This window comes from Aquarana catesbeiana, linkage group LG13 (genome assembly GCF_042186555.1).
Source record: "Aquarana catesbeiana isolate 2022-GZ linkage group LG13, ASM4218655v1, whole genome shotgun sequence".
Classification (NCBI taxonomy): domain Eukaryota; kingdom Metazoa; phylum Chordata; class Amphibia; order Anura; family Ranidae; genus Aquarana; species Aquarana catesbeiana.
Window position 1 is genome coordinate 48,985,619 of NC_133336.1, and position 27,195 is coordinate 49,012,813.

Consider the following 27,195-nt stretch of genomic DNA (forward strand, 5'->3'; position numbering starts at 1 on the left):
TAAGTGGGGTTGGGAAGCTCATACTCAAACTTTACATGTAGAAGGGGATTGGAGTGCTAGTTGAAGGCAGCACCTACCAATTTCAGAGAGAACGCGGCAGCCGGGAAAGCTCCCCTGGCATTATAAACCTACGATGCTACAGCACAATCTTACATTAATCACCAAGGAGGCACTGGATCAACAAAGCTTTTAAAACTGACTCAGGAAATGTTATCTTGGGCTGAAGAATGTATAATGGATTTGTATATATTTTATTTACTGTATTTATTGGTGTATAACACTCAGCATGAAAAACGGGTGCAAATAGCGTGTGTGTGTTATACGCCAATACTTCAATTTTAGCTGCCTCGGAGAGGACAGGGAGGGGGGCGGGACGAGCGCCATCAGATTACATACAGTGAGAATCTCCTGTTTATTTGGCGGCCTCTGTCTATCATAGGAGATTCTCACTGTATGTAATCTGTTGGCACTCGTCTCGCCCCCCTTCCTGTCCCCTCTAGGCTGCAGATGGGCATCCATCAGGCTGCACTGATGGCAATGGTGAGGCTGCTGCATTGATGGCAATGGTGAGGCTGCTGCACTGATGGCAATGGTGAGGCTGCTGCACTGATGGCAATGGTGAGGCTGCTGCATTGATGGCAATGGTGAGGCTGCATTGATGTGGACTGATGAGGCTGCATTGATGGCACTTGTGAGGCTGCAGATGGGCACTGACCCTTATTTTGCTTCAAAGTTCCTTATTTAAAATTATTTTTTTTTTCCTGAAACTTCCCTCTTAAATGGAATGTGCGTGTTATACGCCTGTGCGTGTTATACGCCGATAAATACGGTATTTATGTTTGCCATTATTTTTTTTAGATCAGGTAGGTTTACAATAATGCATAGTTAAAATATTTTAATATTTATTTATATTTTGTATTCTCACTGTTACCTAACAGATAGAGCCTTATGCCTGGTGCACACTACAAGTTTTTTTTTTAGTTCAACCCAGTGGGTTGAAGAAAAAAAAACTGACAACTCCAGTTGGATCCGCTGTACTAACCATCCGAAGTTAGTATGGCAATCTCCCCCACTGAGCTGTTGTGTTCTGACAGGTGGACGGCCTCCCCACTGTCATTGGCTGAGAGCGCTGATCGGGAGTTGGTCGGCTGCTGGCTTTCCAGCATGCACATCTGACAGAAGCAGGCTTTTGTCGGACAGACTGACATTCACACGGGTCGAATGTCAGCCAGTTTTTACTGATCCAGCCAATCTCTCCTGACGTTTGGCCCATGTGTACGGGGGCTTTAATCTCCCTTAGAAGTTTTCCATACACTCATTTACCCCTTGGTTGTTTAAAGAGCTTAATAGCTCAAGCTTTACACACAAAAGCTTTTGTTTATTTCACATTTTTTTCTCATGTTAGGAAACATTCTGATATACTGAAGTTTACAGTCCGGGTCAAGACTTTTAAACTAGAGAAGAGAGAGGAAGCAGAGGCCAATATGATGTGACCACATTCGTCTTCTCTTCCTTTTTCCTATCTCTGGTTTATGAACCACAAAAAGAAACTGTTGTCTACTGTAACATGCAGACGCTATTCTCCATTTTTCGGACAGAAAACAAAGTGTGGAAAGCTGCTGTAGATACAAAGAGTATTTAAGTAACTTCTTTGGGTAACTTGAATACTCTTAAAGAATATCTAAACTCAAGAAAACTCAAGAACAAATGTGATAGATTGCAGATTACCAGTCCTTAGATGCAGTGGCTGCATTTGTTCTCTTTTTCTTTCAGGTTTTTTTTCTTTATTTTCACCTGGTGATCCTGCCAGTAACACATATCCTATCTTAGGATGACAAGGCTCACTCACCATATGCTATCTTCTGAAGGAGCAGCAATGTCACTCCACCCTCTGATCTGACCAAATACATCTTTCTCTCTTCATTTCAATTACATGGGGGCAGGGGGACTTGCTTAAAGCGGAGTTCCACCCAAAAATGGAACTTCCACTTTAAGGGAGGTGACCCCCTGACATGCCACATTTGGCATGTCATTTTTTTGGGGGGAGGGGGAGCTGGGACTCAGCTCCCACTTCCTCCCGGCGCACCGCGGCACCAGTTAAGCTCGCAGGAATTGCCAAGGACACTGCAATTCTGGCAAGATCAATAGGTATTTTCTGTACATGCTGAAAAAAAGAAAACTAACCCAGCCACCACATCAAAGGACCAATTAGCTTTAAAATATTAAATTTATGTTCCTCAGTGTAAATATCGAAATCGTTTTACCAAAACAAAAGTTTGTAACTATCTCACTGTTCTATATGCTGAAGAAAACCTCTTCTAGGTGAATAAAGCTAAAATTTGTTGTAAAGGCACAAGGTTTTTTATCTTCATGCATTCTATGCATGAAGGTAAAAAAACCTTCTGTGTCCAGCTCCCCCCCCCGCCCCCCTAAGACTTGCTGAGCCCCCTTTTGATCCAGCAATGTCCACAAGAGCCTTGCCTCTCAGGGGACTCGCACTCTTAATTGGCTTTTGACAGCAGCGGGAGCCATTGGCTCCCGCTGCTGTCAATCACAGTCAGTGAGCCAATCAGGAGGCAGAGGGAGCGGGGCCAAGCCACAGCTCCACGTGTGAATGAACACACAGAGCCGTGGGTTGGGAGCGCGCCTGCTTGGGTGCCCCCACAGCAAGCTGCTTGCTGTAGGGGCACCCGGCAGGAGGGAGGAGCCAGGAGCGCCAGTGAGGGTCCCAAGAAGAGGAGGATCTGGGCTGCTCTGTGCAAAACCACTACACAGAGCAGGTAAGTATAACACGTTTGTTATTGTTTTTTTTTTTTTTTAAAAACAGGCTTTACTATTGCTTTAATATTGGGATGCTGAACACAACCTATTGCATGCCTTAAAAGGAATCTAAAGTAAAAATTACACACTAGATCCACTGATACTTCTAAAAGCCGACCTTCCCAAATAATTTCTTCTCAGGGGCCATTGTCTTACTTTCTGTTCTGTTCGCTGTGGTGAAGGACCAGATCTGTGCAAGGTGGAGGCTGTTATTAGCTCTTCAGGCAGAGGGAGCCAAAAAAAACCTCCACCACACACAGATCTAGCTCTCCATTGCTGTTAACATAGGAGGACATGAGGCATGGCTGTTGGGACCCCACTCTGCTCTTACTTACTCTTACTTACTCTTGTAATGGTAGCCATTAAGGGGAAATCAGAAGACTATTTTTGGCTTTAGGTCATGCTTTAAATAAATAAACACAGAACTATTTTATGCAAAAAGACCTCACACTCACAGGACAGATGTTTTCACTCCAGTGTAAATTCCCACACTTGCAAAACCTCGAAGGTCTTTTCCGGCAATGATAAAACCATCGGATTCTGTCATTGATGAGAACATTTACCATGATTACTTCTTATAGTTATTATTCAAGTTTTGATTAATTTCTAAATACAGATTACAAATGTACAAAATAAATAACCATACACCATACAATGGGTCATTTCCTTGGAGTGGCTGGGAATATTATAGTCATATGTGCTTTTTCGTTTTAGTATAATCTGTATATTAGAGATTGCAATGATTAACTGGAACTCAGGTTTATTAAAGTACACATAGACACCAGAAAAGGACCAGGGGAAAAATAGGGAGCCACAGATACCTGTGGCTATTATGTGCAATAAAAGCAACAAGAGTATGTACAGTGACCAAAAATAAAAATATTCACGCATGTACTTGTTGGGCATTCCTTTCCAAAACCATGGGCATTAATATAGGGTGGACCCCTCTCCCACACAGCATTGCCATTGTAATGGTCTCCACTCTTCTGAGAAGGCTGTCCACAAGATTTTTCAGTGTGCTTGTGTAGATAAGGTGATTTTGCCCATTTAGCCACAAAAGCATTTGTAATTTTTGGGAACTGATGTCGGATGAAAAGGCCTTGCTCAGAATTGGCATTTCGATTTATCAATGAAGCTGAGGTCAGTGCCCTGTGCAAATCACTCAGGTTCCTGCTGAAACAGAAAATGGCCTTCCGCAAACTGTTGCACAAGTCTGGGAGTGCACAATCTTTAAAATGTCTCTGTATGCTGGAGCATGAACAGCAATCTTCAATGGAAACACCTAAACTCAATATTGTGGAGGGGTGTTCAAACAAAGTGGCTATATAGTGTAGGTGTGATTTTCAGGTGTTCACAATCTTTTGGGCCATATTGTGCACCATTAGTTGTAAGTAGCATAAGGCCCCTTTCACACAGATGTTCCGATCGGGTCCGGAACCGTTCGGAACCTCCATTATTCTCTGTGAAGCGGTGGGTGTAAACAGACATGTGTCCAATTACACCTGCCTACGTCCAATCTGTTCCGCCAAAAACAGACAAATGAGGATACGTTCGCCATCCGTCCGGCGGATCGGATGGCAGTCAGGTGTAAGCGGACAGGCGGTCTGTTTACATCCGGAGAGTTGTCTGTGTCCGTGTACGCTCCGCATGAAAGGACTGGACACAGACCTGTCATCCGCCTGTTCAGCAAGGATCAGCAGAGAGATTCCCTGCTGAGCAAGCAGATTGCAGCCCATGTGAAATGGGCCTAAATCGGTTTATGCTCACAACTACATTAAAGTACATTTTAATAGCATAATTCAAATGAAATAAAAAAGTGTCAGCATAGAGTAGACTGAAGATGTGACTATTTCTAATTTCTTGATACTTAAAATTGTAGCTGCAGTATCAACATCAGTATTCTTATTGCTGTCCCTCCTTGTAATGGTGATCTAGGATAGCTTTATTACCAGCAGTGACCTGAACTCATCTTGGAAACATGAATAATGGAGGAGCAAGGGTCCTACTTTTTGGCTTAACTGTAGTATCCCTTTATATGATTATATGTGCGTGCTCGAAATAGGGTGGTTATCACTTAAAAATGGTAAACCCCTTTAAGGCCGCAGTCACATGAACAGTCTTATAACTCTTTCCATGTTGTGCAACAGAAAAAGGGCACCACCACCTACATCCAGTAAAATAAAAAATTACATTCCAAATCTTAGTTAAAAGTAATCAGGGCCACAAATTATCCCCACCACAAACTGGAATTTACAGTTGTGCTCATAAGTTTACATACCCTGGCAGAATTTATGATTTATTGGCCAGAATATGAATAACACAAAAACATTTCTTTCACTCATGGTTAGTGTTTGGCTGAAGCCATTTATTATCAATCAACTGTGTTTACTCTTTTTAAATCATAATGGCAACAGAAATTACCCAAATGACCCTAATCAAAAGTTTACATACCCTGGTGATTTTGGCCTGATAACATGCATACAAGTTGACACAAAGGGGGTTTAAATGGCTATTAAAGGTAACTATCCTCACCTGTGATCTTTTTTCTTTGTAATTAGTGTGTGTGTATAAAAGGTAAATGCGTTTCTGGACTCCTGACAGACCCTTGCATCTTTCATCCAGTGCTGCACTGATGTTTCTGGATTCTGAGTCATGGGGAAAGCAAAAGAATTGTCAAAGGATCTGTGGGAAAAGGTAGTTGAACTGTATAAAAAAGGAAAGGGGTATAAAAAGATATCCAAGGAATTGAGAATGCCAATCAGCAATGTTCAAACTCTAATCAAGAAGTGGAAAATGAGGGGCTCTGTTGAAACCAAACCAGTCAGGTAGATCAACTAAAATTTCAGCCACAACATGTGATGTGGCTGTTTCAAGATGCACAATAAGGAGGCACTTGAAGAAAGATGGGCTGCATAGTCGAGTCGCCAGAAGAAAGCCATTACTACACAAATGCCACAAAGTATCCCACTTATAATACGCCAAACAGCACAGAGACAAGCCTCAAACTTTCTGGCACAAAGTCATTTGGAGTGATGAGACCAAAATTTAGCTTTTTGGACACAACCATAAACACTTCATTTGGAGAGGAGTCAACAAGGCCTATGATGAAAGGTACACCATTCCTACTGTGAAACACAAAAGTGAATCGCTAATGTTTTGGGGATGTGTGAGATACAAAGGCACAGGAAATTTGGTCAAAATTGATGTCAAGATGTATGCAGTATGTTATCAAAAAATACTGGAGGAACATTTGCATTAATCGGCCAGGAAGCTGCGCATGGGACGTACACATGCTTGGACATTTCAACATGACAATGATCCAAAAGACAAGGCCAAGTTGACCTGTCATTGGCTACAGCAGAATAAAGTAAAGGTTCTGGAGTGACCATCTCAGTCTCCTGCCCTCAATATCATTGAGCCACTCTGGGAAGATCTCAAACGTGCAGTTCATGCAAGACAGCCCAAGGATTTACAGGAACTGGAGGCTTTTTGCCAAGAGAAATGGGCAGCTTTACCATCTGAGAAGATAAAGAGCCTCTTCCACAAATACCACAAAAGACTTCAAGCTGTCATTGATGTTAAAGGGGGAAATACACGGTATTAAGAACTGGGGTATGTAAACTTTTGATCAGGGTCATTTGGGTAGTTTCTCTTGTCAACAAATGGTTCAAGCAAATCGACACATTGATGAGGGAACTAATATGGAAAAAAAGGCAGCTAGGATCAGTTTAGCCACATTGCAATATGGAAAGGATAGAGGAGGACTGGCAGTACCCCATTCCAAAATGTATTTTTTGGCCTTACAGCTACAGCAGATGGCAGGGTGGGGGCGGGAAGGAAATGAGGACCCTATATGTAAATTGGTGACCATATCAGACCCCGCATTAAAGGCGGCCTCCCATATGGAGATGGATTTGCCAAGCATGAATGGTTCAGAACCTACGAGCATCCTTCTCAAAAGGGTATGGGGGGAGATCTGGAAAGCGCTGAAAATAATAGGTCTACTCCCCTTTACTCCAATATGGCACAATAAAAGATACCCAGAGGTACAAGAATTGCAAGGTTTCACCCCCTGGAAAGAAAGGGGGATCAGGTTCTTTGCACAACTTTATGAGGGGGAGGTGCTAAAGACATATGAACAACTATGTAGGCAATTTTAGTTAAACCCCAGGAGCTTCTATCAATATCTTCAACTTCATCACGTGTTGCAGGCACAACAAACAACACACCCTCTGACAATATCAACATCATCTTTGTTGAGAGAAGTCCTTGTAGCAGACACTAGGAAAGGATTAACATCAAAAATTTATAGGTAATTCCTGTCCTCAGTTCAGGACTATGCCTCAAAGTGTCGAAACAAATGGGTGGAAGATATAGGGGAGATAGACGAAAACCAGTGGGAAATGGCACTTGAATCTATTCCAGCGGTATCGGTATCCGCATCCCATAGATTGTAACAATTATTTATTTTGCATAGGGCTTATAGAACACCAGTGCAGCTATATAAATGGGGAGGAAGAGACTCCCCTCTGTGCCCTAAATGTAGAATATATAAGGGGGACTTTATACACCTAGTTTGGAGGTGTCCAAAACTACACAGGTATTGGAAAGAAGTATCCCAGTGTATTTATTACTAGACTAGCGCAAGTTCCTATCCCCCTAAACCCGGTAGTGTACCTGCTTGGAGCCATAGATGCAGAAATGTTCCCAAGAGGAATGTACTACATGCTAACTAGATTGATGTACCTAGCCAGTAAAACTCATTGCAAAATACTGAATGGCACCAGCGGTACCCACGGGGAAGCAGTGGATCTCTTATGTAAATTCTCTGCTTCCTAGAGAGCGACTGACGTATAGTCGTAGGAGAGAAAAGGGTAAATTTGACGCTGAACCTTGCAATTCTTGTACCTCTGGGTATCTTTTATTGTGCCATATTGGAGTAAAGGGGAGTAGACCTATTATTTTCAGCGCTTTCCAGATCTCCCCCCATACCCTTTTGAGAAGGATGCTTGTAGGTTCTGAACCATTCATGCTTGGCAAATCCATCTCCATATGGGAGGCCGCCTTTAATTTAGCACCACATCAACTGGTAGTGGAAAGACTTCAGATGTAGAGCCATGGGGGAGGTGTAGGAGAGGAAAGGGCAGAGAGGAGAGGAAAAGAATGGCCTGAAGGAGTAAAGGTTGAATATTTAGATGGGAGAGAGCATCTCGGTGGGGGAAGAAAGGGAAAAAACGATTGCGGTGAATAAATATTAGGAGACACAAGTGATGGAGATTAGAGGGGGGGGGGGGAGGGAAAAGAAGATAGAGTGATATGATATAGAAGTAAATGCACAAGAATGACATAGAATAGTGCATGAGTGCAGGAATAGGCATGTATATACTATGTGTAATGTTTTATTGAACAAAATATACAAATGATATGTATAATGAGAATAATTTTCTAAAATGAAAAATTTTTTGATTGAAAAAAAAAAGAACTGGGGTATGTAAACTTTTTTTCAGGGTCATTTGGGTAGTTTCTGTTGTCATTATGATTTAAAAAGAGTAAACACAGTTGATTGATAATACATGGCTTTAGCCAAACACTAACCATGAGTGAAAGAAAAGTTTTTGTGTTATCATTCATATTCTCTGGAAAATGGCCAAGAAATCATAAATTCTGCCAGGGTATGTAAACTTATGAGCACAACTGTATGTCCTAAAACTGTAGCACAATTCATAATTATTGCAAAAACATAAATGTAGCGCTAAAAATAAATTGAACACATGTGTGTATTATACAGTCCTTGAAGACATATAAAAGTCCAAAAAGTCCATAGGACAATGCTAAGTTATGGTACAACTGAAGTGTAAGAAATAATAATCAAATGTTGATAGTAGATCCACCACCGTACTTGTAAGTGTGTGTGTGGGGAGGGGGCTTACCAGAGAGAGTGGACACAGATGGGTGTACACTCACTGTGTCAGTAAAGCTGATGTTATTGTAGATCTCTGAAGATGGAGTAAGGGTAGTAGAGATGCTTGTGTAGGTTGTACACGATAAGGGTAAATTCAATCAAGTCAGAAGAAATGGACACGGATGGGTATACACCCCCTGTGTCAAATGAGCTTGTGTCAATGTAGATCCCTGGAGACAAGATGATGGTAGCCAAGGTACTTGTGGAGAGTGTATATGGTGAAGATAAATCACGCATCCACAGCATAAAGGGAGAAAGTATAAAAGCACATAGCGTAATATTGTATGGAAAAGTGGACCTTGGTCCAAAGGGAGGGGAGGAGAATGTCGTCTGCTCAGAGCAGAGACCACAGTTGATGTTCTGGGCTAGATATATAGACGACATCCTCCTCCTATGGGATGAGCCTCCCGAGTCACTAGAAACATTTTTTTCTATGCTTAACAGTAATGATAGGGGTATTACATTGACTCTTGAGTACAGCCCGACCAAGGTCCACTTTTTGGACCTAGATATCGAAATTAACTCTCGTCAGTTTAATTTTCAAACTCACTTTAAGTCCACAGATCGCAATAGTTTTATACCGATCGATAGCTGTCACCACAAGTCCTGGTTAAATTCAGTCCCCCGTAGCCAATTAATGAGACTAAGGAGGAATTGTACTACGATTGAAACTTTTCATACACAGGCCCTATCTCTCAAACAAAAATTTATAGGTAAAGGGTATGACACGACCACCCTTGATACTGAAATACACCGTGTTACCCAAGTTGACAGGAGATCTTTACTGTCCCCCAAGAGCCATACCCCCAATGAGACTTTCAAACATTCTATGTTGACCTCCTTCTCATCTCAACATAGAGATATCAAGATGATTATAGAACGCCATTGGGGGATATTAAGAAATGATCACATATTGGGGAACATTTTGCCTGAAAGACCAAAGGTCATTTATAAAGGAGCTCCCTCATTACAGAATAAAATTGCCCCTAACGTCATTGACCCCCCCCAACGTCCTACTTTTTTTCACGACTTAATAGGATACTTCCCATGCAAAAAATGTACTGTGTGCCACTACAATATTAGTGGCAGGCATAAAACTCTAGAGTTCAAATCTAATGTAACCAACAAAATTTACCCTATTAAGAGGTTTTGTACTTGTACAACCAAAAACGTGGTGTACATGATCACCTGCCCGTGTGGAAAACACTACGTGGGTCGTACCACCAGGACCTTCTCCACACGTGTTTGTGTACATGTAGCCAAAATCATAGGTGAAGACACTAAACATACGGTCCCTAGACATTACCGACAGTACCACCATAGAGACCCGTCAGGATCGCAATTTCTTATCATAGACTGTTATGTCCCCCCATGGCGAGGAGGGGCAACAACTCGCGGGGTGTCCCAATTGGAAACGTATTGGATATACGAGATCCAGTCCCATAAACCATTAGGACTCAACGTTGAATGGGATATCAACGCGTTCATTAATCAATCTTAAGACATGGTATGCTCTCCCTTGCTTCTGTACATATTAACACAAGTTTCCTTTGCTATTAATGTCAATATCAGATCTAGTTACACAATAAGGATTATTACAATTCCTGTTTATTTAAACTTTAAACTAGAATACTGACATGTATATTTGTTCTACTGTATATCCCCTGGATCTCCCTGCAAAACTGTGGCTCTGTCAAAACGGGATTTTTTAGTTTCTTCCTCAGAATTTCCCATTTTTATTTGACTAGTATATTATTTTTAAGTTTTTTAATATTTTTATGTCTGATACATTTCCCCCTTCCCTTCTCAGCAGATCATTGTGAGCACCGCTGCTGTGAAAGTGGTATTTCTTTCCCTTATGCGGTCCATTGATCAGCTGGAGCGAGGCTTGAGGCACGACGTCATGACGCGAGTCATGTCTGTGAGCGTCGTACGACCTCATTCGGCTGTTCGTCCATTGGAGTGGGGCCTGGTGCACGGCGTCATGACGTTCGTCATGACACACAGCCACGCACCGCCTCATCTATACATCTGCAATTAGGTGACGTACATGATGTGCTGCTAGGGCAATGCACACGTTTGCTCTCCATCTATTACACCAACACGAGGCTTGCAACGCACGCGACCGGCGCCATCTTCCCGATTCCCGGAAGTGGCGCGGTATTGTCAACAGGCACGGTTTGGAGCCACATTGGAACATGGGGGTCCCTTACTCTATATAAGGGGCAGTGTGTTGAGTGGTGCAGCACCCCAGATGATGTCCCCTAGGACGAAACGCGTCGGGAACGCTTGCTGACACCACCACACTGCCATTTTTATCTTTATTCAGCGCTGTATTTTATCTTCACAAATGTGAGTGTTTCATTTAAATAAATATGCTTCATAGCTTTTCCATACAATATTACGCCCTGTGCTTTTATACTTTCTCCCTTTATGCTGTGGATGCGTGATTTATCTTCACCATATACACTCTCCACAAGTACCTTGGCTACCATCATCTTGTCTCCAGGGATCTACATTGACACAAGCTCATTTGACACAGGGGGTGTATACCCATCCGTGTCCATTTCTTCTGACTTGATTGGATTTACCCTTATAGTGTACAACCTCCACAAGCATCTCTACTACCCTTACTCCATCTTCGGAGATCTACAATAACATCAGCTTTACTGACACAGTGAGTGTACACCCATCTGTATCCACTCTCTCTGGTAAGCCCCCCCCCCCACACTTACAAGTACGGTGGTGGATCTACTATCAACATTTGATTATTATTTCTTACACTTCAGTTGTACCATAACTTAGCATTGTCCTATGGACTTTTTGGACTTTTATATGTCTTCAAAGACTGTATAATACACACGTGTTCAATTTATTTTTAGCGCTACATTTATGTTTTTGCTTTGTATCACAGGTTAGATCACTTGTCAATGTTAGCTGCTTTTCTTCTTCCTTTTTTGACAGCGCAGTATTTTTTATTTACAATTCATAATTATTTCCCACAATTCTTGTTTTGAAACCCTAGTGAGAACACCTCTGTGATATACCTTCTTTCATGTCGGGGTTAAATATTCCCAGCATTAAAATGTTATTATCCAGTAATGATTTCTTCAGCATGTTTTCACTCAAAAATTCTTCTGCTTCCTCCACTGTATTCAGCTGCAGGGGGCATTCCTGCTTCATCCTGGTAATAATAAACAGCTTATGTAAGTACTGATATGGTTCACATGGGAAGAAAATCGAAGGAAAGTGTAAAAAAAAAAAAAGAGAAGGGAAAAGAGGGGAAGTAGAGAGAAGAAAGGATAGAACGAGAGAGGGTAGTGCAGAGTAGAGAAAAGAGAGGGAAAAGTACAGGAGGGGTGAAGGGAGGAGAGTGGGTAGATGATATGGAAAAGAAAAGAGGTAAGGAGTAAAGAGTAGGGGGGGAGACAAAAGGAAAGAGTGAAGACGGTAGAGGAAGGAGTAGAGCAATAGAAGAAAGGGAGAAGATTGAAGAGAGAGAGAAGAAAAGAAGAGAGGAGAAGAAAAAGAATACAGGAGAGAGGGAGAGAAGAGGAAAAAGGAGCGGAGAGAGAGGAGGATAGAGAAGAGTGGGGAAAGGAGAGATGAAAGAGAGAGAGAGAAAGGGAGAAGGGGCAGAGGAGATGAGAGACAAGAGAAGGGAGACTGCTGTCAGGAGATATGTAGCACATTGGTTTCGAATAGGCTGGGAGGCTAAGGAGGTGGGGCAGGGGAGTTTTTAGTCTAAGTAAACTTTTACAGTTAATTCAATTATTTCCTTGTGTATAGATAACTGATTTAAATGACTGCCTTTCTACATCTGCCTACCTTCTGATTTATATCAAGGAAACCAACTAATCTTCGATCAGAACACATTCAATTTCTGCAGAACCTTAGCAGTCTGTAGGACCGCTCCACTTCCTAATTACACAGCGTGCTTATTTTATTATGCCTTTATTCAATGATCAGTTTCCCCTAATTTCCTTCCGTGATACATGCTCTGAGCAGAATATCAGTTTACAGACTCTGTGAATTACGCTTAATTATATATGTAAAGCAACAGTCACATCTATCATGCTTAACATGTGCTCTCCATTACCATGCTCAGCAATTCTCATAAGATGTCATGCAGGAGAACTGGGTGCCACAATTTCTAAAATGGTTTTTACCTTAATTCAGGGGATGCATTAAGGTAAAAAAAAAGTTTCAACTTTAGAACCATTTTGAAAAACTCACAGCAAACTTAAAGCGGGGTTCCACCCAAATTTTGAACAATATCTGTATGTATTCTCTTCCTTGCCTAGATGCTGACATGCCGTTTAAAAAAATTTAAATCGCCGTAATTACCCTTTATTTTTCTATTCTTCTTTGCACTTCCTGGTTCTCCTCCCGTGGGAGTAGGCGTGTTTCTAGCCTCTCCCAGACTCCTGGGAGATAGTCTCAGGCTTCCCAGGATGCCACTGAGCATGTGCGGGAACGAGCGGTGAATGCTGGGAGCACAGCATTCACCACATCCAGGAAATAAATGCTTGTGGGCTTCAAATGCCCACAATGAAGATGGAAACCGCCTGCAGTGAATAATATAAGTTATTCTTTCCGACGACATCTGACACAGGCGGACATATTACACACAATATGTGAGTATGTAATGCTGAGAAGAAAAGTTTGTGAATGAACTCAAAAAAAAAAAAAACGATAGATAGGTGGACCCCCGCTTTAAGGTAAATTATTATAAAGATGGACTTTAAAGGGTCAGGCCACCCAAGAGTGATACTTTATCTGTGTGTGAAGTCTGGTGGACTTTTTCACCTGGTATTGTTTTTTGTTTTTTTCTCTAGGGATTTCCCAATGATGAGATCCCTTTGCCAAAGTACCTGGTTCTAATCCCACCATAATTTAAAAAAAATAAATAAATAAAAAAATTGATTATTTAATAAGTAGCATTGACCTGAAAACTTTGAGTTCCTTTGGACAACTTTTTTTGAGGTCTAGTTTGACTTTACAGCTTTACAATAGCTTACAAATCCAAAAGGGAATGTGTAGTATAAATGCTGTGACAGTCATGTAGATCTGGGAATACAATTTTGACAGGGGTTCCAAACCTTTCCAAAGCTACTAGATACTATGTTGTTATTGCTACCTGTGTAACTGTTAGGGACGTTCCATGGCTCCCTATTCTGTTTGACATTAAGTAAAATATTCATGAACTTGAAAGATTTTCTTAACTTCCTATTCTATCTTAGACCCATCAAATAGGAAGCAATTAGAAATTTCTCAAATAGGGACACAGATAGCAAAATAACTTTGAAAGAGGTTTTAACCCCTCTACAATCTATACTTGTAAACGATCACCTTGTAAAATAGAAATGATAAGGAAAACAGAGGGAATGTATTAGTGATTACATTCCCTCTGTTCTGAGCTGCATAAGAACTGGGGGAGGAGAAGCAGCAGCAGCACAATGAGCTTCACAGTGAATGGCTGTGCAGCAGGGGCGTGTCAGGTCTGATCATTGGAGGAGAGCATACTGAGCAGGGATGAGCCGAACAACCCCCTGTTTGGTTCGCATCAGAACATGCGAACAGGCAAAAAATGTGTTCGAATACACGAACACCATTAAAGTCTATGGGACTCAAACATGAATAAACAAAAGTGCTAATTTTAAAGGCTTATATGCAAGTTATTGTCATAAAAAGTGTTTGGAGACCTGGGTCCTGCCCCAGGGGACATGTATCAATGCAAAAAAGTTTTAAAAACGTCAGTTTTTTCGGGAGCAGTGATTTTAATAATACTTAAAGTGAAACAATAAAAGTGTAATATTCCTTTAAATTTCGTACCTGGGGGGTGTCTATAGTATGCCTCTAAAGGGGCGCATGTTTCCCGTGTTTAGAACAGTCTGACAGCAAAATTACATTTCAAAGGAAAAAAAGTCATTTAAAACTACGGCTATTAATGAAGCATTTAAATAAAGGAATTGTCAAAAACTGTCTCTTGTCATTTTTAACATTTTTGACACTTTTTTTGTGAAATAGTAGGGGTACTTTTGTACCCCATTACCATTTCACACAGGGGGGGTGGGATCTGGGGCTCCCCTTGTTAAAGGGGGCTTCCAGATTCCGATAAGCCCCCCGCCCGCAGACCCCCACAACCACCGGCCAAGGGTTGTGGGGATGAGGCCCTTGTCCTCATCAACATGGGAACAAGGTGCTTTGGGGGGCCGCTACCACAAAGCACCCTCCCAATGTTGAGGGCATGTGGCCTGGTACGGTTCAGGAGGGGGGGCTCTCTCGTCCCCCCCTCTTTTCGTGCAGCCTGCCAGGTTGCGTGCTCGGATAAGGGTCTGGTATGGATTTTGAGGGGGACCCCCGCGCCATTTTTTAAAAATTTTGGCGCGGGGTTTCCCTTAAAATCCATACCAGACCTGAAGGGTCTGGTATGGAATTTAGGGGGACCCCCACTCCATTTTTTAAAAAATTTTGGTTCGGGGTTCTCCTGTGAGGAAATCCCATGTCATTTTTATCAATGAACTTTTATGTGTATTGTGGGACCGACAATTCATTAATAGCCGCAAGTAGTTTTAAATGACTTTTTTCCTTTGAAATGTAATTTTGCTGTCAGACTGTTCTAAACAGGGGAGACATGCGCCCCTTTACAGGCATACTATAGACACACCCCAGGTACGAAATTTAAAGGAATATTACACTTTTATTGTTTCACTTTAAGCATTATTAAAATCACTGCTCCCGAAAAAACTTTTTTTGGCATTGATACTTGTCCCCTGGGGCAGGACCCGGGTCCCCAAACACTTTTTATGACAATACCATGCATATAAGCCTTTAAAATTAGCACTTTTCATTTCTCCCATAGATTTTTAAAGGGTGTCCCGCGGCTTTCGAATTTGCCGCGAACACCCCAAACTGTTCGCTGTTCGGTGAACTGGCGAACAGCCGATGTTGAAGTCAAACATGAGTTCGACTCGAACTCGAAGCTCATGCCTAATACCAAGTTCCCAGCATAGCTAGAGAACTCACCACAGTTGTTTCTCCTACTTGGGTGGTCAGTTTTTAATGGGAAAGCAGAGGGACTGGCAGGAACACCAGGGATTTCACACAAAGGAAGAAATACAAAGAGAACAGGATACTTTCTCATACAAGCACATGGTACATATCGGGAATATGAAGTGTCGGTGTAACAAATGCTTAAAATAAAAAATAAAAATTTGGTTGGAGTTGGGCATTCATTTCTTTTAGCAGCTAATATTACTTTTAGCCTGGGTTCACACTGTAGCGATGCAGGAACCAGCGCAATTCCAGTGCCGGTTCCCTCATCGCATCTCTCCCGCAGGCTGCGGGTGTCAATACAATGTTAATGACACCCCCAGAACGGTTCACAGATCGCAGTGTGAACTGTGGATTCGGACAGGAATCGGATTGCATGGGTGAGAACACCCATGCGATTCGATTCCAGTGCGGTAAAAAAAAGTGGTTGCACCTTTTTTTGTGCGAATCCAATGCGAGTTCAGCCATACAACTGCATGGCTGAACTTGCATTGCACAGATATCGCATGCGATCGGCATCGGAGTGCGGGTGCGAATCACATGCAATGTCTGTGTTCACTATAGTGTGAACCTAGGCTAAAGGTAACCTACCCTTTAATTACTGGCAGATATTATCTACACAGTTTCTGTGATTGATTAAAGCGTATCCAAATCAAAGAACAAAAATGTAATATATTGCAGCTTACCAGTCCTGTGATGTGGTGTCTGTATTAGTTTTCATTAATTTGGGTGAGATATGCTTTAAATCCATGCAAAAAACAACTGAATTCAAATAACAGTGAATTTAGCAAAATTCAGATAGCAAGTTATTAAACAAAAGAATTACCAACCCCGCATTGGCTCTCGCAAACACTAAACACTTACAGCATGAGAAAGTTGGCCAGTTCATCGGTTCCCATCATTCCCGTGTACGTAAATGGCTCCTGTCCAGTCTGGTAGATCTTTATCACAGGGATGATGGTAATATTCTCCTTACTGCACACATCTGTCCAGTCTGCACAGTTTACTCTGGCCAAAGACACATCCAGCATGTCTAAAAGAAGGAAGGAAGATTGTTAGAGATTATACTTTTGTTCCCCCCTCTTTTGATTCTCTAAACAACATATGATTAAAACGCAGCTCTTAAAGTGGATCTAGCATCAAATATGTTATGTAATGTGTACCTCCCAGATAGCAAGCAATTAAGCTGCAAGTTTGAAAATGACTTGCTAAGCTATTGCTAGACTTGCCAGGCTTCACAAGTTTGTTGCACAATTGCAGAAAGTCTGCATTTCATGACTCCGGATCAACGTTCTTTGCAAAACTTCTGCAAATCTGCTGTAAGTTCTGGTTCAGTTATCTTGTGCAATAGTCATCCCACCACAGGGGTCACTGTGACTTGCAGAGCTCTTGCTGTAGACTCCCCGCTGCAACTTTGCTCTTGCTAGAGACTTACCATGCAACTTTGCTACAAATTGGAAAAGTGTCAACTAGAACTTGTGCTTCAAGTGCTCTGCAAGTGTACAACTTGCCAGTGAAAATGTGCAGCAAATTAACAGACTTACAATTTAACACTGCCACAAATTTGTTGGCAGTTATCGTTGCTATTTGGGCTGTAACTCTTCTAGGTATGTATTACCTTTCTCAGGTGACAACAATGGACCTTACTTGTGTTAATCAACTGACAACCTGAAGTTTTATCCCCTTCATGACCAGACCATTTTTGCTATTCAGCACTGCGCTACTTTAACTAGCAATTGCCCAGTCATGCAACTCTGTATTACACAATATTTTCTACTTTCTGTTATAAAATATATCCAATAAAAAAAATTCCAATTTCAAAAATCTAATTTCTTCATTAATATATAGTCCGAAATGTATTCCGCTGCATGTCTTTGGTAAAAAAAAAAATCTCAATATACAGTGGATATAAAAAGTCTACACGCCCGTGTTAAAATGTCAGGTTTTTGTTATGTAAAAAAATGAGACAAAGATAAATAATTTCAGAACTTTTTCCACCTTTAATGTGACCTATAAACTGTACAAGTAAATTAAAAAAAAACTAAAATCATTTTTTGGGGGGGGGGGGGTAAAAATACAAAAATAAAATAATGTGGTTGCATACCCTGTTATAAGTGGGGATGTAGCTGTGTTCAGAATTAAGCAATCACATTCAAACTCATGTTAAATTGGAGTGAGTACACACTTGCCATCATTTAAAGTGCCTCTGATTAACCCCAAATAAAGTTCAGCTGTTCTAGTAGGTCTTTCCAGACATTTTGTTAGTGGCATCCTACAGCGAAAGACATTGTCCGCAGATAGCTTCCAAAGCATCAGAGGGATCTCATTGTAAACAGGTATCAGTCAGGGGAAGGGTACAAAAGAATTTCCAAGGCATTGGATATACCATGGAACACAGTGAAGACAGTCATCATCAAGCAGAGAAAATATGGCACAACAGTGACATTACCAAGAACTGGACGGCCCTCCAAAATTGATGAAAAGATGAGAAGAAAACTGGTCAGGGAGGCTGCCAAGAGGCCTACAGCAACATTAAAGAAGCTGCAGGAATATCTGGCAAGTACTGGCTGTGTGGTATATGCCAACAATCTCCCATATTCTTCATATATCTGGACTATGGGGTAGAGTGGCAAAACGGAAGCCTTTTCTTACGAAGAAAAACATTCAAGCCTGGCTAAATTAGCAAAGACACATCTGAAGTCTCCCAAAAGCACGTGGGAAAATGTGTCAAGGTCTGATGAAAGGTTGAACTTTTTGGCCATAATTCCAAAAGACATTTTTGGTGCAAAAACAACACTGCACATCACCAAAAGAAGACGATATCCACCTAGAAAGCATGGTGGTGGCAGCATCATGCTTTGGGGCTGTTTTTCTTCATCTGGAACAGGGGCGCCTTAGTTAAGGTAGAGGGAATTATGAACAGTTCCAAATACCAGTCAATATTGGCACAAACCCTTCAGGCTTCTGCTAGAAAGCTAAACATGAAGAGGAACTTCATCTTTCAGCATGACAACCACCCAATGCATACATCCAAATCAACAAGGGAATGGCTTCACCAGAAGAAGATTAAAGTTTTGGAATGGCCCAGCCAGAGCCCAGACCTGAATCAGAATGAAAATCTGTGATGGGGGATCTGAAGAGGGCTGTGCACAGGAGATGTCATCACAATCTGACAGATTTGGAGTGTTTTTGCAAAGAAGAGTGGGCAAATATTGCTAAGTCAAGATGTGCCATGCTGATAGACTCATACCGAAAAAGACTGAGCGCTGTAAAAAAAACAAAAGGTGCCTCAACAAAGTATTAGTTTAAGGGTGTGCAACCATATTATTTTAGTTTTTTTATTTTTACTTCCCTCCAACTAAAAAAAACTATTTTGTTGTTCAACTGAGTTGTACAGTTTATAGGTCACATTAAAGGTCAAAAAAGTTCTGAAATGATTTATCTTTGTCTCATTTTTTTTACATTACAGAAACCTGACATTTTAACAGGGGTGTGTAGACTTTTTATATCCACTGTATATAAAGATGTAGCAATATGGACTACAATAGCAATGAACAGCTATCCCCAGCACTATCTGTATATCATATTATCCCTCTAGTGCCCTACGTTACTAAACTGACATCATATTTGTGAGCCAACAAAAAGGGATTGTGGGATTGGTAGTTCCATCAGGTGACTGTTCCCCTACGTGTCCAAACACCTGGACCACATATCCCAGGGATCTTTGTTACCTTCCGAGAGATTGCTGGGAAGAACTATAAAAGAAACCAGAGACCCGCCCCATGCTCTCTTCTTCCCGTGCCTCGGGCGAGAAAGGTCTCTCTGTGCAGGGGGAGTGAGGTCGCGGCCTACCACGCAGGTTACATCATCCTCGCCTGAACCAAGAAGGGGGTTCAACCACTGCCTGTCATTCATTGGACATCTGACCAGCATCAACTCTACAGTCCAGTGACCCACGCTCCATGCTTTGTATCGGGTGACCGTCCCAGGTGGGTCTGCAGCCAGGACGTCTACCTGGGAGTTGCTGTCTAGAAGGCACTGAATCGGCCAGGTCATTGGCATTACTAAACTGACATCATATTTGTGAGCCAACAAAAAGGGATTGTGGGATTGGTAGTTCCATCAGGTGACTGTTCCCCTACGTGTCCAAACACCTGGACCACATATCCCAGGGATCTTTGTTACCTTCCGAGAGATTGCTGGGAAGAACTATAAAAGAAACCAGAGACCCGCCCCATGCTCTCTTCTTCCCGTGCCTCGGGCGAGAAAGGTCTCTCTGTGCAGGGGGAGTGAGGTCGCGGCCTACCACGCAGGTTACATCATCCTCGCCTGAACCAAGAAGGGGGTTCAACCACTGCCTGTCATTCATTGGACATCTGACCAGCATCAACTCTACAGTCCAGTGACCCACGCTCCATGCTTTGTATCGGGTGACCGTCCCAGGTGGGTCTGCAGCCAGGACGTCTACCTGGGAGTTGCTGTCTAGAAGGCACTGAATCGGCCAGGTCATTGGCGTTACTAAACTGACATCATATTTGTGAGCCAACAAAAAGGGATTGTGGGATTGGTAGTTCCATCAGGTGACTGTTCCCCTACGTGTCCAAACACCTGGACCACATATCCCAGGGATCTTTGTTACCTTCCGAGAGATTGCTGGGAAGAACTATAAAAGAAACCAGAGACCCGCCCCATGCTCTCTTCTTCCCGTGCCTCGGGCGAGAAAGGTCTCTCTGTGCAGGGGGAGTGAGGTCGCGGCCTACCACGCAGGTTACATCATCCTCGCCTGAACCAAGAAGGGGGTTCAACCACTGCCTGTCATTCATTGGACATCTGACCAGCATCAACTCTACAGTCCAGTGACCCACTCTCCATGCTTTGTATCGGGTGACCGTCCCAGGTGGGTCTGCAGCCAGGACGTCTACCTGGGAGTTGCTGTCTAGAAGGCACTGAATCGGCCAGGTCATTGGCGAGAGGGCAACTGCTATAGGAGCACTCTATATTACACTTTGCAGCTTGTTACCGGGGCAGTCTGAAGGCAGGAGGAGCCAGAAGCGTCGGTGGGGGACCCCAGAAGAGGAGAATCAGGGCTGCTCTGTGCAAATACCATTACAGAGCAGGCAAGTATAACATGTTTGTTGTTTTTTAAAGACTCTATGCAGGAAGATCAGCATATGTCTGCTTATTGCAGCCAGCGTTGCATTCTGTCCACCACTGGCCGCCATTTTCCCGAAGACCAAGCTGAATAATCACCACAGAGCCTCCATGTCATAAAGATCTTTGTAGGAAGGATTGATGGTGCCACTATCTAGTACATTTAAAAGTGTATACCCTATATACTGATGGTAAGGGTCAGTTTTATTGGGTGATGGTGATGGTCTTACTTTCCCTCCATATACGAAGACACCTGAAATGGACTTTGTGCTAATTGATCGAACGTTTATTGTCTCTGATGAATTGTTATTTTTTATTTTAAGCGCTACACTTTCTTTTTCATTTGTTTCAATTGTACCCAGCAATTTAGTGTCAGCAGCTTTTTATTTTTATTTCATCTTATTATTTTTTATTCTTTATATTTAGCGCAAAAATTTCTTTTATTACAATTGCCTACCTTTGCAAACCTTTACTTGGTTGTTTTACGGGGACACTGTGTACAGACAGCTTTACTTTGGGAACACTTGACTGCGCTTCTATTCGAACACTGTACATAGCCATCCTTATTGGATATAGTTAATGAGCTCTGACTGCCGGTGAAGACCATCAGATCTGCAACGGGCATATTCTGTCATTGCTGCTTAAAGGGCCCTATTACCATACTTGTTTAGCTTCATATCTCATTAGGATAATAAGAGGTTGAACAGGCCGACCTGAGTTTCTCTCTAGAAATATTGTCAGAATTGATGCTTAACTTTGCTTATCCTTTCAAGTTATGTCCAAGTGATATTTAATTGTACATATACACTGTATTTATTGGTGTATAACATGCACTTTTTTCCCCTTAAAATCAGGGGAAAATCGTGGGTGTGTGTTATACACTGATCCCTGCTGTTTCTGAGGGAAGAGGAGCGAGCGCCACTGAATTACATAGAGCCACGATCCCCTGTGTACCCGGCGCTCCATCACTCACACCCACGCCTCCTGGCCCCGCATTGGGCCAATGTTCTGTCTATCATATGAGCAGGGCCAGGTGGTGTGGCTGTGAGTGACGAAGCACCGGGTACATAGGAGATTGCGGCTCTGTGTAATTCAGCGGCGCTTGCTCCTCCTCTTCCCTCGGAGACAGCAGGGATAATCCAAAACTGGAGAGGCTGCAATGATGGAAAATGTGAGGCTGCAGATGGGCACTGAACAGGCTGCATTGCTGGTCAATTTATAGCCTGCAGATGGGCACTAAACAGGCTACATTGTTGGGCAATTTAATGGCTGCAGATGGGCACTAAGCAGGGTGCATTGATGGGCAATTTAGAGGCTGCAGATGGGCACTGAGCAGGGTGCATTGATGAGCTGTGACCCTAATTTTGCTTCAAAGTTCTTTATTTAAAATTTAAGTTTTTTCCTTAAACTTCCCTCCTGAAATTGGGGTGCGTGTTAAATGCCTGTGCGTGTTATACGCCAATAAATAGGGGGTATATATATATATATATATATATATATATATATATATATATATATATATATATAATCCTGTTGTTGCCAGCTGTTCTAACTTGTTTTACTGGGGAAATCATTCTACTGAGCTTGTGCAGTTATCCAAGGCTCAATTGAACCATTACCTCATTGTACAACATCTTATTTGAAGTATTCCAGTAAACGTTAACAGAATAACAGAATATAAACGTATTGAGTGTTTTCTTATTACTCAAAGGTGTTGCAATGATGTCTGAACCCAGAGTGTCAGGTGGATTGGATTGTTCACAGGGTCATGGCGATGCAGATGAGCAGGTAAATCCAAGCAGTCCCCAGGGGGGCCATGCTACATATATTAATTGGTTTGTGTGAAAGTTATAGCGTCTACAAACTATGGTATAAATACTGGAATTTACACAACTATAGACCTTATGCTGTAATGGCAGTGATCAGCAACTTATAATGTGACTGTGTAGCGGGCAATCCGACGCTAACAGGCACTGGCCAGGAGGGTAACTGACACTAAAATTGATTGTGACACTAATACACTGATCAGTGATAATACTGTATTAATGACACTGGCTGGGAAGGGGTTAACATCTAGGGGCAATCAAGTGGTTAACTGTCTGCCAAGTGTAATGTGTGCTGCTTTTATTTACTAATCTGGCTGTTTTTTCTGGGAGAAGAAAGCCTGCATCTGCTGCAGCTCACAGTATATTTACTGTGAGCGGTCGGCAGGTGGTAAAGTGTGTTGAAACAGCTAATTTTTCGTTTTCTTCAGATATTTGTCTGTATAACAGTGTGACAATATAGAAGATTTATCGGAAAACAACGACAGAGTGTTATCATCCTGTAACAAGAACAAGAAGTACCTTTTCTGTATCTTTTTGTATTTATATCGGTACTTGACAGGGATGCCCCCTCTCACCCCTGTTATATATACTCACTATGGAACATCTTGCCATGGCCCTAGGACAGAATCCGGACCTACAGGGCATTCTGTTGGGTCAATTACATGCGGATGACCATTTATTATATGTCACAAAACCGCATGTTTCTCTCCCCTCTATTGTCAAAGTGTTTGAAGAATTCGGCTTAGCAATTTTAAAGTGAACTATGATAAAACAGAAGAAGATCTTAATATATCCCTGCCTCCGCCACGAAAGCTATTAAATACCTAGGAATCCAAATTCCCTTTTCTCTATCCACTCTTGCAGATCTAAATTACAAGCCTCTTTTGGGCACAGTCCACTTGTGTTTACAATCCTACGACAAGCCTAACATCTCTTGGTTTGGTTGTATGAGTGTTGTTAAAATGGACATCCTAACAAAATGATCGTATACCTTTCAATCTGTCCTCGTATCCCCCCCCCCCCTAAATTTGTTCTTTCCTTCAATAAAGCTACACAAACCTTTATATGGTCACACCAGAAACCCAGGATTTAACATGATGTGCTATCTTTGCCCAAGAACAGAGGTGTGACTCAAATTTCATTGTACTTTCAGGCTGCGTCCTTGTTCAGGATTATAGACTGGTACCATGAAAAACCCACTAAATTGTGGACTCGTATAGAACAAAGGTTGAACTGGATGGACTACTGTCTTTAGTCAACCTTACCTACTATGTAACAGGACCTCATCTCTCTGGACCTTAGGTCCTTGCCTTGGATGAATCCATCTCATAGGCCTCTAAAGGATCTCTTGCACCCTTTTAATCAAGGCCACTTTGCAGGTCTGGGACGCATACCTACGCAAGGGCTTACTTTCCTCGAGACTTCGGTGATGCCTCGTTTCCACCAACACTTACTGGCTCTAAATTCCTTTCATGGCAGAGGGGATCTAATCCTCTTTTATGTTACACTCTGGTGGGAAACTAATCCCCCTTTCTCAGCTCCTATTGACATGCCACGATCCCGCAAATGCTTTGCTTGAATATATTCAGCTAAAACACTACCTAAGAACTTGGCCATCCACGGATCCCTTGACTAGAGCTCAGACAGACTTTGAGCCGATGCTCTCCCAGTCCACTAGACCTGAGCGCTCACTTCTCTGGTTTACCAGATCCTCTTAAAAACTTCTTACCCACATTTGCCACTTTTTAAATTATAGTGGGAACAGGAACTAGATCTCCCACCTGATGTTTTGGATTAGGACAAGATACTGGTGTTTACAAAAAAATTGTCTGTTTTATCTCATCTGCGATCAAGAACGCAATTACCAAATATTGTCTAGATGATGCCTCTGTCCCACAATCTTACATAAAATGGATCCTTCTATTCCAAATGCCCACTGGCGATGTTTGCAGGCACCATGACCCACATTTGGGGCACTTGCCTGCGGATCACCTCCATTTGGGACGATATACTGCAACTATATGACAGGCTTGTGGGTGATTGATTCCCCAACTTGCCCCAAATTATGATGCTGTCTATGCTGCCAGGTTCCTATAAACAAATCAAAAAGAGCTTGATTAGACATTTCCTTGCTGCTCGATTTGTAATAGCCATACACTGGCGGCAAACTGAACCAACGTCGCTGGCTGAATGGGTTTGTGAAATGGACAGATTTGACCATCTGGAACACGAACAAAGACAGAACAGAGTCATACTGGCTCACATGGACAGTATGGTCTCATGTTCGCAATTCCTCTGATTTTACGTCCTTCATATAAGGCGGGGCTTGAGTGTTTGAATACTTCCTGGATCTCCATGTTTGCATCCATCTTTTTCCTTCCTTTCCCTTTATTTTTCCTCTTCTTCTTTCCTTCCTAATGCCTTCTATATCTATCCATGCTTCTTCCCCTTCATTGGTCAACGTGATGACTGCCCTATTATGCCCACACTACTAATGATTCTAATGTGCAATTTGGAATTACTGATATGTGCTGTACTTTTACACTTTCTTGCCCATTCTGTTGCATTGTATACTTGGTTGTATTGCATACGAATACTGTCTTCGACCTATATGTTCTGAAACCTTAAAGTGATCGTAAAGTCTAATTTTTTAAATATAAAAATAACCAACATGTTATACTTACCTGCTCTGTTGCAGTGGATTTGCACAGAGCAGCCCAGATCCCTCTTCTGTGCTCCTGGCCCTTCACTCCTGTTGAGTGCCCACGCAGCAAGCAGCTTGCTATGGGGGCACCGGAGCCGAGTCACAGCTCTTTGTGTCCATTCAGACACGGAGACCCGGCCCGTCTCCGCCCCATCTTTCTCCTGATTGGCTTGCTGACTTTGACTGACAGCTGCAGGAGCCAATGGCGCCACTGCTATGTCTCAGCCAATCAGGAGAGAAAGTCTCGGACAGCCGAGACACTCATGGACATCGCTGGACAGAGAAGGGCTCAGGTAAGTATTACGGGGGCTGCTGCACACAGAAGGATTTTTATCTAAATGCATAGAATGCATTAAGATAAAAAACCTTCTGACTTTACAACCCCTTTAATAAACAGATTAAACATAATAAGAAGTACCTGAGTAAGAACCTTCATGGTAGTATTACCAGTGATTGTCCTAATAAAAGTTACAAATGTGAAATTTTTTTTTTGTACAAGTTATGTCTGTGAAGGTTCTCATTTATCCAGGTTATGGTATGGCTTAGTAGTAGTTAGTCACATTAAACTAGGCTTGTTCTGTAATGTTAATGAAAAGGTGTGCATATCCAAACCACTTCCTTCATTCTAAAGAGTGGCAGGAAATAACCCAGTATTTATATCGACACAGGTAACACGGACACCTTAATCCAATTACCATGGAATGTGTTAAAAGAGAAGTACAGATAAAGCTCATTTGGCTGTACTTCTCTTGTGGATCACAGGAGTGCACTCTTGTGACCCCTTTTTAGCAGACACCGGGCTGAAGTCCGCTGACATCACAGAGCTGTTCCAGGCTCGGGCAAGATCATGACCATTTGGTCGGGTTCCTCCCACATGCCTGGACTGGCACCTGGATTAGCCTCTCAGCGATTTGCTGAGAGCCTGAGCCGACCGCTCAGCATCGGACCGATGCTGCATCCACCTAGGTAAGCATGACCCCCCCTCAAAAGAAAAACAAAAAAACCCATACTTTTACTCTTTTAAAGGCAGATGTTGATTGTCCAAAAACAGGATAGGAGATGTGAAAGCTGTAGAAGCACCCTGTTCTAGTTGCATCATCCCATCCTTGGTGTCAGGATATCTGCATAGGGGTTAATTCTTCAATTTACATGACTAAAGGTATCAATTGGCTAGTAAGCAAGAGGGACACTGGTCTCCCATCTAGCCCATGGTGATGTGCAGCCTCAGCCAGTGCCATTCCACAACACTGACGCGTTTCACCACGCCCATAGCGGTGTGGCTCATCAAATTGGGAAGAGATATTAAAATGACATTATATGTGGTTATAGATGTTGGGGCATCTTGCTGACACTCATTTGAACTGAAATCATAGAAAATAATTAATTGAGAAATTAGAAATTAATTAGAACCGCTCTTTCTAGTAAACTGCTAGTGCAAAATAATCTGTTGTGCAAACTAAATAAGTGTGGAAAATTGCTATTATCAGATAAATGACAGAAGTTAGATTACAAATATGAAATCACCCAAAACAAAAAGTCAAAAAATCTTCAAACCAAGCAAAAATGTTATATTAGATTAATAAAAAATATTATAATTGTAGAAAAGTGTCCAAATAAACAACCTGAAATTAGTGTTCAAATAAATCCAAAGAATATCTGGACAAATCTTCCTGAAT

General features: G+C 42.1%; 1 protein-coding gene across 3 annotated transcripts in view; it reads right to left on the reverse strand.

Annotated features, from left to right (window-relative positions):
• The window catches only part of TXNDC16 (thioredoxin domain containing 16), a 171,013-nt gene that overhangs the window by 50,515 nt on the left and 93,303 nt on the right, over positions 1 to 27,195 (reverse strand). For all 3 annotated transcript variants that reach the window (XM_073609963.1, XM_073609964.1, XM_073609965.1), the window contains exons 15-17: positions 16,703 to 16,871; positions 11,830 to 11,966; positions 3,276 to 3,360 (exon numbers count right to left, since the gene is read on the reverse strand). In XM_073609963.1, the coding sequence (XP_073466064.1) occupies positions 3,276 to 3,360; positions 11,830 to 11,966; positions 16,703 to 16,871 (391 nt within the window). The remainder of the gene's footprint in view (positions 1 to 3,275; positions 3,361 to 11,829; positions 11,967 to 16,702; positions 16,872 to 27,195) is intronic.